The sequence below is a fragment of the Oryzias latipes genome, chromosome 15 (assembly GCF_053564925.1).
Source record: "Oryzias latipes strain Hd-rR chromosome 15, Olatipes_Hd-rR_3.1".
Classification (NCBI taxonomy): Eukaryota; Metazoa; Chordata; class Actinopteri; order Beloniformes; family Adrianichthyidae; genus Oryzias; species Oryzias latipes.
Genome location: NC_136251.1, coordinates 12979105 through 12996135, shown reverse-complemented (window position 1 = coordinate 12996135; position 17031 = coordinate 12979105). Strand labels below are relative to the sequence as shown.

The 17031-nt window shown below is 41.5% G+C and overlaps 1 protein-coding gene across 1 annotated transcript; it reads right to left on the bottom strand.

The window, feature by feature from the left end:
* Positions 1 to 317: 317 nt before the first annotated feature.
* Positions 318 to 12300, bottom strand: cgasa (cyclic GMP-AMP synthase a). Its single transcript, XM_004077225.5, has 5 exons — positions 11588 to 12300; positions 5970 to 6183; positions 4492 to 4749; positions 4302 to 4401; positions 318 to 805 (listed from the first exon to the last, which is right to left on the bottom strand). The coding sequence occupies exons 1-5, from the start codon at positions 12215 to 12217 to the stop codon at positions 466 to 468; spliced, it is 1542 nt and encodes a 513-aa protein (XP_004077273.1). The 5' UTR covers positions 12218 to 12300; the 3' UTR covers positions 318 to 465.
* Positions 12301 to 17031: the final 4731 nt, after the last annotated feature.

Genomic DNA, 17031 nt, shown 5'->3' with positions numbered 1-17031 from the left:
GTCTATTAGCTTTTTATTCTACTTCACACTTTGCTCTATTTATTATTTATTTTTAAAGCTGTTTAATGTGGCAATGATTGATGTCCATCTTTTAGAACAACCCCAGCTTTTTAACAAGTATTTTAATTACAGAATAACTGCACATTATCCCAAAACTGTCCAAAAACTAGATTTTAAGTAGAAAAGTTTGTCATTTTTAAAATCACAAATATTGAAATCAAACTGTTAAAGATCAAAGTGTTCTAGAGAATGAGACAGGTTTGTTGATTTTGGCTAAAAAATATCATAATTAAATGACCACTGGGAACAAAACATGATCAGAGTGGGACTTTGAATTTTAATGTACAGCAATGAAAAGCTTTTACACAAAAGTTTTATTTCATTTTATCCTTTTACATGTTTAAATGTTTACATGAACTTTGAACACTAAATGTAGTGCTGAAAACAAAACTTGATTGACTTCATTTAAAGCCCTGCGGCAAAAATTGGAAACCCGTTCAATAGTTGCTCCTCTATCTGCTTGGCAAGGTCATTTAAAGTTTTCTTTGTTATGCCGGAAAGCAGGTTTTGGCCGGGAACAAAGAAGTTCTGGAGCTTCCCAGCTTCCAGGTGGCCTTGAAAGTCCAGCAGGAGTTGCTTAAAGCAGCCAAGGAGCTCTGAGGCTTTCCAGTCGTCGTCTTTGTTGCGGGCGCAGCAGGCGTGCAGTAGCGTTGTCTTGGCGTGATAGGAACAGACATCCTTCAGGGAAGGGTCGTGCTCTTTCAGGAGATGCAAAAGATGTTTCAGGAGCTTCAGACAGTCTTTCCTGAGTGAACACATGACGAAAGAAGCTTTCAGTGAGGACTGTCAGAGTATTGTGAGCACAGGGATTTGATTTCTTAGGAGTAGTTGGCATTTTGTGATTCCTATTGACATTTCATAACCACCAAATAAATATTGTAAAATACATGAAAATACAAAAATTTTACATGTAAAATGCATCTAGACATGTTTGAATGTTTAGCTTTGAAAAGAACTTTATGGTTCTATTTTTGTTTTATCATCTTGGAAGAGCCTCCATCTAATCCTCTCTGTGTCGTCATTCAAACCAAGCCTCCTCATATCCTCTCCTATATCCATGATCTTCTCCTTTGTCCTTCCTATAGACCTGTTTCCTGCTATCTCCAACCTCAGCATGCAACCCCAACATCATCACTGTTCCTCCTCCCAATGTCACCAAACCAGAGATCAACTGATGTCCCCCTAGTACAGACCATCACAATCTGCTTCCCTGCATCTGTATCCAAAACATCTACCATAATCTCTTTCTCTGATGGATTAATTCCTGATCCTATCCAACCATGCCACTCAACATCTTAATCTCTGCTACTTCCAGCTCTGCCTCCTTTCTTTCCTCAAAGTCTCAAAACCAACAACATGATTGCTTTTACCACAGTCTTCTGCACATTTCTTTTGTGACAGGATAAATTGAGTTCACCTGCAGAGCAGGTGCTGCCAATATCCTGCGTGTTGATTGGTTGGTGCTGCATGGTACCTGGCCTACCGTGCCAAACTTCACCAGTAAGTTCTTCAGAATCAAAAAGTCACTCACAAACAAATTATTTTTACTCTGACTTCACTCTCAGCCACAGACCAGCTGAGAGTGATCGCCACATTTATTTAGACACACGATATCATCGTCCATCGTGAAGGCTGACTGGCATCTGGAGAGACACGTTTGTGATGCCACGCCCCCGCCACGCTGCGAGTCGACACCATAAGCCACGGGTACATGTGCAAAATATCTTGAACGGATCAATGGTCTGATTAGAATTCAACCATGAGCATGTGCCCAGAAAAATGTTTTCCGATTAGAACAAACGTTCACACGGTCGCTCGGGCCACCGGTCCACTTGACTAATCAAGTGCAGGAGTGGACTACTTCTTTTCTATTTTGTTTATTTTTTTTGTTAAAGTCACTTCCCTCAGTTTATACTTCACATTATTTCTTCCTCACGGATGAGTCATTAGTTAGGAAATAAAATAAAGTAAAATTATGAATAGTAATTATATAATAATGAAAAATTACTAATTAATTATTACTGCCAAATTAAGGGACATCGCCCAACCCTAGTTGAAAGTGTGCTGCTCTGATCTTCCGCCTATTCCCCACAGGGTTGTGTCGCACCCTGCCTTAATCCGCCCTGCCAGCGGTGCATTCTGCCTGCATTGTTCTGAATTTAGTCGTCTCCGCCTGCATTGAAGACTGCTGCTTCTCCCACCACCAGCCCTTGGAAATGCAGTCACCTTCCTTTGACCGGTTGCTTTACTGCAGTGAGTGGGTGTGGTTCAGCACTGTTGGGAGTTTCCACCAACTTGAAATTCCACGTTGAACTCCTCTGTCACATCTACAGCACATCTAACTACTACCGCTGTCAGCTTTCATGTCTTGCACAACTCCGACGTTGTTTTCTGTCACTCCAGACTTCCTCATTCAAAGCTCAGCTTCTCTCTGTTTCTGTCATAGACTTTCACTGGATCTACAAAGACACAATGCAGCTTTTTCTTACCTTTTCTGTTCTTCTCCAGCTTCATCCTCAAAGCAAATATTGCATCTGTGGTTCTCTCCTTGCCATGCAACGATAAGTCTGGCCTCAGTCTAGCTGCCACTACTCTTTCCTATAACTTCATTGGGATTCATCAGCTTTATTCCTCTGTATTTTTCACAGTTCTGCACTTCTCACTTCTTCAAAATTGGCAGCAGGATGCTTCTCCTTCTTTCCTCAGGCATCCTCTGATTCTCCAAAGTCTTGTTAAACAATCAGGTCAGAAACTCTACTGCCACCTCTCCCAAACTGTTTCCTCCATACCTCCACAGGTATTTTGTCAGACCCAACTGCCTTTCCAAAGATTTTCATCATCTGGATTGTTTTCCTCATGTCAGCCTTACTGATCTTTGCTACTTCTTGTTCCACAGTTTCCTGATTCATTTGTTCTTCGAAGTTATCCTTCCATCTTTCCATCTCACTTGTGGAACTGGTTAACACATTTCCATGCCTGTTTTTGATGACCTTTAACAGCTTTAAATCCTTCCATTTCTGTTTAACTGGCTAGACCAGTACAGAACCACATCTTCAAGTCCTCATCCACCCTTTGGTTAGTATTTGCCACCTCAACCTTGTGCTGCATTTCACTGTACTCCTAACTGTTGTCTTCTTGGTGTCACCCTTTTTGTTCGCAAACCTTTTTCTCTTAACACTCCCAAACGTCCTTGGTGTGTCATGTCCTTGGTGAATGAAAAAAGCTAAGTATTTTCTTCCCAGTCATCTGGGAGAACCTCCTGATCTCCTGAAGTTTGTTTCAGTTCCTCTCCAAAAATCCCTCAGCACTCTTGCTTTTTCCACTATCACCGCTTGGTCCTCTGCTCTGTCTTTGTCATCTTCCTCACTACAGGTCATCCTGACACCACAGTCTTATTACTATCAGCTACACTCTTCCAAACCACAACTTTTGCTGATCTCTTTCAGATTTCAACATCTGCACAAGCTACAATCAGTGTTTGAGCCTCTTCCTCCATTCTTAACAGGTGTTCCTCTCTTTTCAGTAAAAAAAAAAAAAGAGTTCACCATTGTCATTATTATTTGTTAAGCAATTCTTGCCAAACTCCCCATCAAAAGTACTGCATTTTTCCTTCCATCCACTCCACGATAAAATAGCCTGAACCTCTATGCATAATTTGTGCTCCTTCTTTATCTGGTCTCTTGAACACACAGAACATACACCGTTCATCTTTTATTCATGAGCTCCAGTTTTCTCTGTCGAAGTTCTTGCAGTCAAAGTTTCTATTGAGTCTGACATTCTTGTCTTTCGGTTTCTGTTTCTGCCTATAGACACGCCTTTCACATCTGCTTCTTCCACCAACAGGGATCCAGTTTCCACTAACACTCAGTGGCTCTTCAGCACCGGTGGAAGATGTAGTTAACTTGCACCACATCTGATCTGCTATGGATGTTCAGTTTGTAATTTCCATGATCAAGTTGACTTTGGTTTGACACACAAACCTCTGCATTTAGTTGGACTTGGGACCAGCAAAGAAAAATACTGGATTCCTCCCCTTTGTAGCTGCATTTATCCTCTGACATTCATAAGAGTTATGTATTGTCATGTTTGAGAATTTGTATTTTGAAAACCTTTGTTTTTAGAGCTTTACAAAGGACAGAAACAAACAGAAGTCTTTCCAGAATTTAGGAATTCTCCTGAACTGTGGGTTTTAAGACTTTTTGCAACAAGAGTTGTGAAGCTGATGTTTGCCAAATGCAGACCTGCAGCAGTTTTCTCCACCTCTTTCGCAGCATGTCTTCGCCGATCCGTGGTTCTTCAGGATCTCTTTTTCGATGTGTGAGAAGGAAATCCGCCAGGCGTCTGTGTGGCACAGAAGACAAGTCATGAGCAGATGCAGCTGCAGACAGATTTATGTTGATAGTGCATTTTACTGCTGGAGAATTCATTTACCTTTACTTGCAACCCCATTGTGTTCCACAGAACCCTTTCCTTCATATTTTGGGACAAGATAATAGGGTTTTCGTTTGTGTTCCTGTTTTGTTTTTGCCCCAAGCCACCCCTCTATCTTAAAGCCGTCAGTAGTGAAAGGCGGCCAGCTGGATTTGACCTGAAGGCAGAGGACCAAGTCAAGGGAAACTGGGATGGACCCAACTGTTTTGGTCAGGGTCACAGCAGGGCAGCCTGGTTTGGCTTGTACCATCTTCCATTCTGGAAAGAGAAACGGCTCATTTTTTACCAACAAAACATGTCCGCAAATCTGAATGCATAAGCTTTTGCATCACCATGGTGTTTCTGCATTCAAAACCTGCAATCGAGAATCCTAATATTAAAATGAACCAATGTTTAAACAAGAGTCTTCTTAAACTGATGAACACCTGATGGTTTCCTCATCTTAAAGCCTGAAGCCTCACATAGAGGAATTTTTAGATAAAACAGCTCAGACATGAGCATCAAACAGAGCAGTATTCCAGGCTTCAATGCAGGTTTTTTTATTGCCTATATTTAGAGTTTTCCAACAATAGATTGACTGTTCTGGATTGTTGAAAAATGTAGTTAAAGTCCCACTCAAATCATTTTGATCTATTGTAAAAGGGTTCCCACTGGTCTTTTAATTATGATTGTCATTTTTAACCATAATGAAATTAAAAAAATTGATGTTGCTTTCTAGTACATAGTTTCTGCAGAGCAGCAGGAGTTAGAAAATTGCCTCTGAGTTGTGGGCGGGACTGTTGATGTACAGGAACCCCAGTCTCCTCTTCCCTTTCCTGTTGCTGAGAGCTCTGTTTGTGTGGTGTCCTTGAATCTTCCAGACCCTTTTTTTTCTTTTTTTTTCTAAATATATCATTTCTTTTGGGGCAGGGATCTTGTGGCCTTCCCAGTATATTTTATACATCACATATATGCTCTTTTTCAAAAATCTTTCCTTTGTCTGCTCCTGATCTTCTAATTTAAATTGCTCAATCATTAGACAAATGCCACAACAACATGTTAAAAACACAGTTTTCATCAGTAGGTCTTTAAAAATGAATCCAGAAAGCTTTAGAAAATAAATGCAACTGATTTCCCAGTGTCAAGTACAGTGCATCACATAGTGGCAAACCAAGCTTTATATTCTTGCTGTTACAGACATTTCATTATTGACATATTTTCTTTTTTTTCTTTTCCTGTTGGTTATGGATTGTATTTCTTTGTTTTGATTATGTATTTATCAAATTTAGTTAATTTGAGGTCAAGTTCAACCTCAAAAACACTAAATAAGTCTGACCGTTTGTGGGGGGTTTTTCCATTTATTTTTAGCCCACAGTGTATTTGTGTTTTACACACAGAGCACTCTCCCCAAATGGTTTAATTCTTTGCTGTTTTTCCAGAAAGGTAATACATAATGTAAAAAATAATGCAAATTTGCAACATCTAAGATCTGAACTGACCTTCAACATTCTTCAGGAGTTTCTTCACCTCCTTCCTGAACTCGGCCAGTATTTGGCTTGCAGGTAGAAAGCCATCCTTCTGTAAGTCCTTCAGCGGGTTGTTTTCACGTTGTAGAGCCACTTTATAAAAGGCTCCATCCTCCTTAAACGGTTCAGGTTTGGCTCTTTCCACCAGCAGGGGCAGCATGACGTCGAACTCGTCAGGATTAGAAATCTGTGAAGTTGAAGTTGTTTTAGTAACGTTCTCAAGCAGGGGCCTCAAAGGTTTTCAGAGTAGGAGGCTACCACCCCACCCCAACCCCTGGAAAATTTTGAAAATTAAGGCCCTTTTTATGCATCTTCCAGGTATTATTTCAGCTGATTCGAAAGCAGTAGAGGAGGGGAATTTAGTACTCTAAACTTCTACTGTATCACTGCTGACATATATGATTTCCCCCAACGGGTTTTCCTGTGACTGCCTATCTAATACACTGCCTCCAATACGTTTGAGGGGGAGCCCCTGAGGGACCTTTGTTTGTAAAGTGAACTTACTTGTAAAATTTATTATTGACTTGAGTATTTATAATATTGAGTTGTAAACTTTCCAAATTGGGAAACCTCTTTCCAAGTTTGCCAAGTTGTTTTCATTTTGGACCAAACGTCTTCCTTCCACCGCACTATACACACTTATGTAATTAAGATTCTTTACTAAAATAAAGCATCTTGCTTAAGCAACAATCCTGCTTTTTGATGTGTTAGAAGAGATTAAAGAGGAAGAATGGCAACAGTTCAAGAGTGCAGTGGTTGGAAGTGCAGAGGAAGTGTGTGGTGTGAGACATGTTTGGGGTGGTGTAAGAAAGGGAAGTGAATGGTGGTGCGAGGATGTAAGGTTGGCTGTAGCTGAGAAGAGATGTGCGTACGAAGTATGGCTGCAGAGAAAGGACAGGGAGTCATAGGAGTGTTATAAGGAGAAGAAAAGGGATGCTAAGAGAGCTGTGCGTGAAGCAAGAGTGGCTGCGGACGAAAGGTGGGGCAGACAGTTGACGGACAATTTTCGAGAGAACAAGAAAATGTTTTGGAAGGAGGTGAAAAGGGTGCGAAAGGGAGTGTCGGGGAGGAAGGAGAAAGTAAAAACAGAGGATGGAAGGATGTTGAATGAGAGAAATGCAGTAAGAAAAAGGTGGGCGGAGTATTTTGAGAGGCTGTTGAATGTGGAGGAAGATCGGGATGCTGTGCTTGGGATGGATGGAAGGGAAAGTAGACTGAATGTATTAGGAGAGTTGCATGAAGTGTTGATTACGGGAGAGGAAGTTGAGCAAACTGTGGGAAAGTTGAAAGTAGGAAAGGCTGCAGGTGTGGATGGGTGTGCTGTGGAATGCCTGAAGTGTGGTGGAGCGATCGTGATCGAGTGGTTAGTGAGATTGTTGAATGTGTGTTTTGTAAGTGGGCAGGTGCCGCTTGATTTGGATGAGTGCGTGTGTGGTTCCCCTGTACAAGGGGAAGGGAGAAAAAATTGTGTGAAAAAATTTTTTGGCTAAGGGTAGGGAGGTGTTTTGGGCATTCATGGATTTAGAGAAGGCATATGATAGGATTGATAGAGAGGCGTTGTGGGTTATGTTGAGTATGTATGGTATTGATGGTAGATTGTTGGAAGGCGTGAAGAGTTTTTATAGAAACAATAGAGCATGTGAGAGTGGGAAATAGCATGAGTGAGTGGTTTCCTGTGAGGGTTGGTCTCCGTCAGGGATGCGTGATGTCTCTGTGGTTGTTTAACGTGTATATGGATGGTGTGGTAAAAGAGGTGAATGAAAGGGTGTCGGGTACGGGTGTGAGCATGATAAATACTGACGGCAGCGAATGGAGTGTGAATCAGTTGCTGTTTGCAGATGATACTGCACTAGTGGCTGACTCAGAAGAGAGCTTGGCATGTCTGGTTGAGGAGTTTGGAAGGGTGTGCGACAGAAGGAAGTTGAGAGTGAATGTGGAAAAGAGTAAGGTGATGAGGTGTACGAGGTTAAAGGGTGAACGTAGATTGAATGTGGCATTAAATGGGGAGTTGTTGGAAGAGGTAGAGTGTTTTCAGTATTTGGGGTCGTGTGTCTGTGTGGATGGTGGAATGGGGGAGAGGTAAAGTTTAGAATGAATGAAGTACGAAAGATATGGGGGGGAATGAAGAGAGTATTTGAATGTAGGTCACTGGGAAAGGATGCGAAAAGGAGATTGTATGATGGTGTGGTGGTGCCTGCAGCGTTATAAGGGGCTGAAACGTGGAGTCTGAAAGTGGAAGGAGAACGTTTGGTGTGGTGTATGGATCGTGTGAGAAATGAAGTAATCCGAGAGAGAACTGGTGTGATGCGAGAGTTGGCTTATAGAGCAGAGCAAAAGGCACTGGGATGGTTTGGACATGTTGAAAGAATGGAAAGGGAGCGTTTGGTGAAAAAGGTATACGAATCTGATGTGAGTGGAGTGACAATGAGAGGAAGACCGCGAATGGGATGGACAGAGGGTGTAAAAAGAGCGTTAAATGCAAGAGGGATGACTGTGGTGCAGGGGAGAGAGGCTGCCAAGGACAGGGATGGGTGGAGAGAGTTTGTGTATGAATGAATGGAGGGGTGTGGTAAAGGTCTGGGGCCTCATTTATAAAACTTTGCGTAGGATTTGCGTCAGAAGTGGCGTACGGATGAAACATAGGACGTGCGTATGCACAGAAATATTCAGATTTATAAAACCGTGCGCACGCACATCCTACGCATCTTTCCCTTTAATGAATCACAATCAATTCTAAATGCAGCGCAGCTTTTGCGGCTTCATGACACGCCCATAGTTGCCCATAAATAGTCCGTGAAACGCCCACAAATGAATATTCATTGATTGCGAAACCATGGCGAACACCGAGAGGAAATCAAAAAAACGTAACTTCACTCAATGTGAAGTAGAAGTTATCGTTGGCGAGGTGGAAAAGAGGAGAATAATGTTGTTTGGAGGGCACAGTGTGGGCATTACTAATGCCAAAAAGCCACGTGAGCGGCAAACGGTGGCAGACTCCGTAATTGCTGTAGCCTCACAACCTCGGACCGTGGCCGAAATAAAAAAGAAATGGTCGAACATCAAAGTCGAGGCAAAAAAACGTCTGGCGCTGCATCGCCAGAGTGTGTCTGCCACGGGTGGGGGAAAGGGGGACACCGGAGCTGACCACTCTTGATGAGAGACTGGCGGCAATAATTGGGGAATCCCTTTTAAGTGGAGTGGTGACTGAGGCGCAGGGGGAACACCGACGCGCCAGATGCACCAGGTGACACCCCCCCAAAAGCTCCAACAGGACGGCTCGAGGAAGTCGGAACCAGCTCATAAGCCACTCGTCCTCGTTTGCCAGCACGTCTTCTTGCTGTCTAAAGATGCGTTCACTCCGAATTCTTCCATTTGCCACATCTTCTAAGATCAGCCATCGTGCGTCATTACGCATTGTGATGGAGCATTTTATTTCCATCCATTTAATTGCATCTGACAAGCTACAAATGTCGGTAATAATCAACGTGGAAATGGGAAATTGATCAGCGCAAATGTAATTTCTTGTTGCTTTCTGAATGGTTGAGACATACGCCATACATTGTTTTATCAAAAATAAAACAAACTAAAGGCATATGCATGAATACCATAATTCCGTAGCTTATGAAGAAATGTTTTACTATGAAAACAACTTTCCCCAGTGGACAATTAATGCATCTCTCTCTCTCTATCCATCTGTCTGTCTAATTGCACCTGCTCCGCCAGACGGACACATTGACGGGAATGTCAGTTTTGTACATTATTTCGTTCTGTTAAATATATTATTTATGAGGATGAATTGCACAACATGCCAATATTGCAGAACATATTTCACTTTTCTTTTTGCAAATATGTGTTCATTTGAATTTCATTGTAATTTTCGTTTGTTTTTTGTTTGTTTCACTGCTGATCGATCAAACGGGTGTTGGTGTAGCTGTTAATTGTAAGACTTGCTTTGTGAAGTCTTCATGTTATTTCTGAGAGGCAGGATTGTCATTTTCACTTTCACGTGTTTCTTCCATCTGCCGACGGCGTCGCCGTTTCTCATTTCACCCGTTTTTGTGCGTACGCCTGGGTCAGAGCTTGCGTGAAGGACCGCACATTTTCCCGTCAAGTTTGCTTTTTATAAATCTCAATTATTGCGTTGAGAGTGGCGTACGCCTTCTTTTGTGCGTACGCAACGTTTATAAATGAGGCCCCTGGTCTTGGGATGAAGCGGCAAGGGGAAACCAGCTTTGGCTGAGGCCCTGCTGTGGAGGTGCCCACACTGGGCTGTGCAGCTGACCCTGTGCAGTGTGGTGTGGCGTGGCTTAGAACCAGTCTCACACACGCACACATGCGCACACGCACAGTCACTGAAGGAGGAGGGTTTGGGGAAGAGAAGGAGGGAGTTAAAATTGAATGCCCTGTCTAGGCTACCCCACCTTGGTGGGACACAGCCTGGGTATATAGATAGATATAGATAGAAGATAAATAAATACACTATTTGACACAGAAAAACCTTGGGTGTTTTGTTTTATAAAATAATATTTGAAATTCAAACAGTGGAAGTCACAATAGATTTAAAACATCAAATAAAAATGACTATTTTCTATGTATTTTTTAAGTAACTACTACTTAAATTTCTATTCAGTCTTTGTACTCTTCTTTTGCCATTTTCACACCAGCAATGAAATGTTTTATGTTCTATCACAAAAGTTTCTGTGTTCTTTTTTCAGCAGCAGAACACTGCTGGAAAAAGGCCCCTGTAGTCCCCCATGAGGAGAGCTGTCAGTCACCTGTTGTCTAAACCAGCAGAACATAACCACATTTAAAAAAAAATCTAGTTGCATAAAAGTAACTTTTAGTGTCATCTTTTCCTAATTCTGTCACTAGGAGATTAATTTTTAAATGAAATCACATGTTTTGGATTCTTGCCAGTATGTCACTGGCTGTACACATGCAGCACTCTCACACAGGGGTGGAAGGGGCGTTCAGCACAACACCAGCTCTGAAATGTGTATTTATTGTTTAATTTATGTTGCTTTTATCCACCACGTCTTAAAAGCCCGGTCGGAGAAAATCTTGTCTGACATTGACGCGGTCTGTGCATCTCCAGTTCATTAGCATAGCATGAAGATCATAGTGTAGTCATTGTCTAACGACACCTGCGTCTCCAAATCAACACTTTTGTTAAGTTATCTGGTTTCTACTGTAAGTCCAGGAGCTTTATTCTCTAATTCTTACTGCATTCTGCTAAGAATCGCCGCTTGTTCCTGCTGTTTCATCAGCCACACGCTGCACAAGCATAAATTACCATAAGCTCGCCACATGGCTGTGCTCTCTGTGTTCCTCGCATGCGGGCAGTAGAGGAGCATTAAAAGCAATTCACCAAAAGGAGCGGAATATTTCTCAAAGTGAACATGAATGAATTCACTATTACATCACACACGGATTATTTTCTGTGAGGTTCTAGATTGAATTTGTGTTGGTCATCATAAAGTAGGCCGCGACTGCTTCACTCATAGGCGATGAATTTTCTCCGGCTACTTTTAAGGCCCCTTCATGAGTCATCATGTGAGCTTACAGAATAAGTTCAGGTTAAGGTGACCTACCTTCAGGTTTTCATAGTAGCTCCCGGTATTCAGTGGTTCCTGAACTTCCTTAAACAGCTGGGTTTTCTCTTTTAAATGATTTGTTAGGTGCTTTTTTATGTCATTGATTTCTTTTGCCACGTTGGATCTCTCTTCCATTTTTATCTTCAGGATTTTCAGGGTTTCCTTGAGGATGACGTCGTCCTTCTTTTTTACGGTTTCCTTGAGGATGGAGTCTCCCTTCTTTTTTACGGTTTCCTCTCTGGGTCTTTCTGGGCTTTTGATCCTGTTGGGTTTCTTCATTTCCGGGCTCTTCTTTTTACCTTCAACAGAGTTATGGTCTTCCTGCTTAGGCTTTGCAGACTTTTTAGTGGTTTTAGTTGTGGCCTGACAGATTTGGACCGCGCTGCCTGCTGTAGGGTTTCCCGCTTCCTCTGCGACACAGTCTGCGTTTTTTGCCCTCATCTCCACACATGACTTCTCCTGCTGCTTTTCCTTTTGCTGATCCTGTTTGTTTGCTCTTCTTCTGGTTCCGTTGGTCTTCTCCGCTGCAGAACATCTTGGCTGAGGGGCCTGCTTCTGCCTAGTCTTCGTCTCAGGTTCTGAAGAGTCTGGACTGTTGGTCTTACACGGTCTTCCTCTAACACTCATGATGAATTGAACTAAATAAGCGCGGTCAAATGTCTTTTGACTCACATTTCCCTTTCCCCTCCCCTTTTTTTATGTTTTTTAATTAGAGCAGCAGCACCATCTTGTGGATGATTGTGTTGCAAAAGAAAACGAAATGAGGGAGTAAGAAATTTTATTTAAACTAAATTAAAACATTAATGAAAAGTATTCTTTTGTTCCCTTTAAATGTACATGTTAGTCCGTTAGTATGAAATAAGGTTGAATAGAAAGTCCCAGAGACAGATGACTACTGTGATTTATTGTTGAAGTTTCAGTAATGACAGATTTTTAAGTGATGGTTGACGTTCTCGTTTCTGATTTTTTTAATTTTCGGGTCCTGATGTAAAACGCAGCTTTACTTTTGTTCAGAGGAGAGTCTTGTTTTTGAACCAGCAAACAACACAGATACCGCACAACATAAACATGGACACCCTGCAAAAAATGTAAATGAGAATCAATGCTTTCGTTTTACAGACAGAGATGTTTTCACCCATTCAAACTAAACATAAACCATAGATTTAAAATATCTCTATTTTAAATAATTGGCCTTTTTAGTTGAGTCACATTCTGCATTTTTTTCTATTCTGGTTGCAGTTTTTTTTTTTTTTTAAACATGAAAAAAAAGTCTGTTTGCACCCTGATGTTGGGTTTAATTAGAAGATCCTACTTTTATTAAAAACACTGTTAAAAAAAATAAACTTCTTATCAATCTGTCTCATCTAAACAAATGAGGAAAACAAAACCCCAGATTTAACTAACTAAAATTATTTTTAAGAAAGATTTTGTTTCCTGTTGGTTGTTTTGGCTGTTAAAGAAACTCTACAGCCTGGATAACATTGCTCTTATAAAATCTACATGCTAAAATCTCTGAAACAAAGTGTGGAAAAGAGGAACGCGGCCTACGAGTGCTGAAAGTGATGGAAAAACGGCTTTTGCCCCGCCCTGAATTTGGCATGTTTGTTTGTGAAATGTTTTCAATCAATAAACAAATGCAAACATTAGGCAAAAGTGACATAAGTAAAAAATATAATATAAATATAAATATATATTTTTAAGGGTATTTATTATTATAGGCAAATAACTGAAGACTACATGACCTGTTTGATATAAATATCCCCCCCCCCATCTCATATCAGGGGTTGACATAGCCCAGAAATTTGCACTGGCCCAGAGGGCCAGTAGTTTTTGAAAGTTACTGGCCCGACACCGCGCACAGCGAAACCCGGTGCTCCGCAGGTGCTTGCAACTTTAGGGGGGTCCGGGGGCATGCCCCCGGAAAATTTTAATATGGTGCAATTTGGTGCATTCTGGTGACATCACTTATTTCTACACTTTTCAATGACTGAAAATAGAGCATATCAAACTTAAATCTGCTCTAGTCTGTTTCAGATGTTTTGAAGAGAGCGCTGCAGTGTAGTAGGTAACACTAGTTAAGAGGTTTTCATGCTGCTTCTTATCACTGCTATTTCACATTTGTTCCTAATCAATAGTTAAGAAGTTTTATTGACTTTTTTGCTCTGACTGCCTTAAGGTTCTGCTTTTTGTTACTGTTGCAAAGTTACATTTACTTTTTAGTTACTTTAGTTACCTAATTAAATTAAATAATTGAAAAATTTAAAACAATTAAATTACTGACATCATTCAGTTAACTAGAAATACTTACTGCTTACAGTGTTGTAAAGAAAAACAAAATTAAGTAGTTTGACCTTATACTCCGTTTGAGTCTGAGATTCAGGGATTTGGAGTTGCCTTTGATTCTTTAAAATTCAGCTTAAAGCTTAGTGCATGCAGTTTCATCTTCAATGCATTCATTAAATATCTTGCTGTCCATACTACTAATTCCACCCGTCACTCCATCTAACATATTCCTATTTATTCCTGCCATGTCTTCCACATCTCTGACATGCTTCAGTCTCTCTTCAGTGACGGTGTTGGACTTATGATCATCGCGGTGAAAAACCACCAGGGGGCGCTGATATGTGTGTCAGTTTAAATATATCTGCATAAAATGGAATAATAACCCACTGGCTTGTTCCTTCGTTGTTGCTGTTTAACATTGTTTAGTATTGAATTGTTACATTCAATAAAGTTTGAAAAAAAAAATGAGTGAGCGCGTGCCGCGTGGTGCTCGGCAGTGACAGCCGCGCGCGCAGGCGGGAGAGGAGGAGAAGAGTGATAAAAGGTTTCCCATAGAAACCCTTGAAGTCTGAACACAGGACTAGCAGAAAAGGTGAATTATAAAGACGAGGTAAATCTACACGTTTTCGCAAAATATACTTTATTGAAAAAGGTGAGAAATGTATTAATTGTTAGATATTTTAGTGGCCCGAGTGGACAAGTAAAAAATAAAGTCTTGTGGTCCGTACTGCTCGAAAAACAGGACCGGGCCAGCGGACAAATGGCTATGTCGAGCCCTGCATATGTATTGTGCTGAAATCTAAACATTTTGAGGGAAAATTTAAAGTGAGATCTATCAACATGGAAAGGACTGCAGCACAGGAGCTCCCCCCCCCCCCCCTTTTTTCATCTCACTCACTAAAGACTTTTTTTTTTATAACTCCAGTGGCTCTCAGGTTCTCTGATAACAGCAGAATTACTTATGTGTCTGAGGGGGGCGACAGCAAGTACAGAGCTGTCATTGTGGATATTCAGTTGGTGCAAAAACAATCAAATCACCAGCAGGACAAAGGAGATGGTGATAGATTCAGCAGGACTCCCACCCTCCAGTAAACATCCAAGGGTCAGAGCGGGCCCAGATCTAGGCATGGGCAAGGGGGGGCAATGCCCCCCCCAAATGCCAGGACTGGCCCCCCAGTGCTGTTCAGAGTTTTCTGCTGTTTATTGCTGAAAGGATTTGATCACTGGTTATTTCAACTCATTCTTGTCCTCTATCGCTTTCTTTGTTCTGGTTTGGGTTAACTGAGAAACAAGTTTACATGCGCAATAAACTTAGCATCCAAGCTGCCAGTGCTGGGTGCATTAACAACGGCAGCAGAGACCCACTCGTCGGGCGGTACTGCAAACTTGAATCCCCGCGCTCAGCCGAGTACATGTAGTTTGTCTAGTTGAACAAGCACAGCCCCTGCTGTCCCAGTTGCTCCCAGGCCAGTAGTGGCTGCTGCAGATGATGTAGATTTAGGCTTGAACACTTTAGCGCTGTCACAACCCACAGCTCTGGTTTCCCCCAAGCATAACTTTGGTAATGCATGCTCATTCTGCCCAGGCTGGTATCATGGAAGACCACGGGTGTAATATTCAGCAAAGATTGATGCATGCTTTTGTTTTTCCCGTGTTATAAATTTGGGGGGAACAATGGCAGGGATTTGGTTTTTACAAAACAAGGATTTAATAATTAAAGTGCACTAAAAAAAGACAAGGACTCTCAAAGCATACAAAAAGTCAATGCCGCATAAAAAATGTAAAAACCTGGTCTGAAATGTCCCAAAGAGAGGCCACAGGGGAAACCATTAGTAAGCTTTTAGGGTCCCCTTGTGTTGAAAAAATAAATATTATATAAAAACTATTGGACAAGTAGCTCAGTTCCTTGCAGTAAATAAACTTCCACTTTGTGGCAGTGTGGAAAGCTCAAATGATGATTTCTCTGCAAGACTGTTCTTAAAAATGATTGATTACACATTGACGAAGGATCCAAAGTTTAACAAAATAAAGACGTACCACAAAATGTTAAATACACCTCTCGCAACATCCAAAACAAAATGATTGAAATATTGGCCAAAATAGTATTAAATAAACTCAAGGATAATCATGACAAAAGCAGATTCTGCTGAATTTGGCATCAAAAGTGATGGAACCAGAGACAGATGCAATGTGGAGAATCTGTCAGTTATGGTTGGATTTGTCTGTTAAGGTATTCCAGAGGAACACCTGATTGGTCTGCTTGACCTCAGTCAGTTAAATGCTGACTATATTACCACCCAAATTCTTTAGCGTCTTTCTGCTTCAGGTTATAGTGCAGCTGAAATTGTCAGTCGGTGCTATGATGGATCTTTGTCCATTCTGGGGTCAGGAGGGTAGTGTTCAGGGCTTCTTGTAAAAAGAAGGTAGGGAAAGATGTACCTAATACCCACTGCTATAACCACCAGCTGCATTTGGCATTGGTCCATTTAATGCAAGCAGAGCAATGTGTGAAAACACCTTTTTTGATCTATCAGGATCCCTGCACTCATTTTTCATCATCATTATGTGAAATGTGTGATTATGTGTCATAGAACTATGATGTTCCCTCCCTAAAACGACTGTTGGAGATCATATGGACAAGCCATCATGATGTGACCTAGTGCCTTGTGGAGCAACAGGATGCTAGTATGAGTATCCTGTCAAAAGGTTACAGAGGACAGAGCTGCTGCTGGTGACATCTTCAGAGGCATCAGGGTTAATAATGATGTTAAGGAGGCATCATTTCTTTGTAACAGGACGGTTTCTTCTAAAAGTTTTGGGTTTCTTAAAGTCTGCAAATGTCATGCTGCAGGCTCATTCTGTTGACCTGTGCTGTGCTTCAGAAATAGTCAGTGCATCTATGCAGGCTCTGAAGCAGATGAGGGATGAGGAGAGTGAGACATAAGCCAGCATGCTTGCACAAGCTGCTAAAAGAAAGAGAATGAGCACAGTGCTCACAAGTAGTGCTGACATGTCCACTGTGGGCCCTGCAGAAGCTTCTTTGCTGAAGCTCTGAAGAAAGCTTTTCACAGTATTTTGGGCAGACATATTCTCTGGGCAACCCCAACAGGGGCTGTCTAGATTGAGCTAGAACCTCAGTGAGAGTTACATTCACACTA

Excerpts from the sequence above, each read along its gene's own strand:
- cgasa (XM_004077225.5), bottom strand. The coding sequence starts at position 12,217 with ATGAGTGTTAGAGGAAGACCGTGTAAGACCAACAGTCCAGACTCTTCA. Across the intron at positions 6,184-11,587 it reads GCTACTATGAAAACCTGAAG|ATTTCTAATCCTGACGAGTT; the intron begins GTAGGTCACCTT and ends TCAACTTCACAG. Across the intron at positions 806-4,301 it reads GGTGGAGAAAACTGCTGCAG|GAAAGACTGTCTGAAGCTCC; the intron begins GTCTGCATTTGG and ends GTGTTCACTCAG.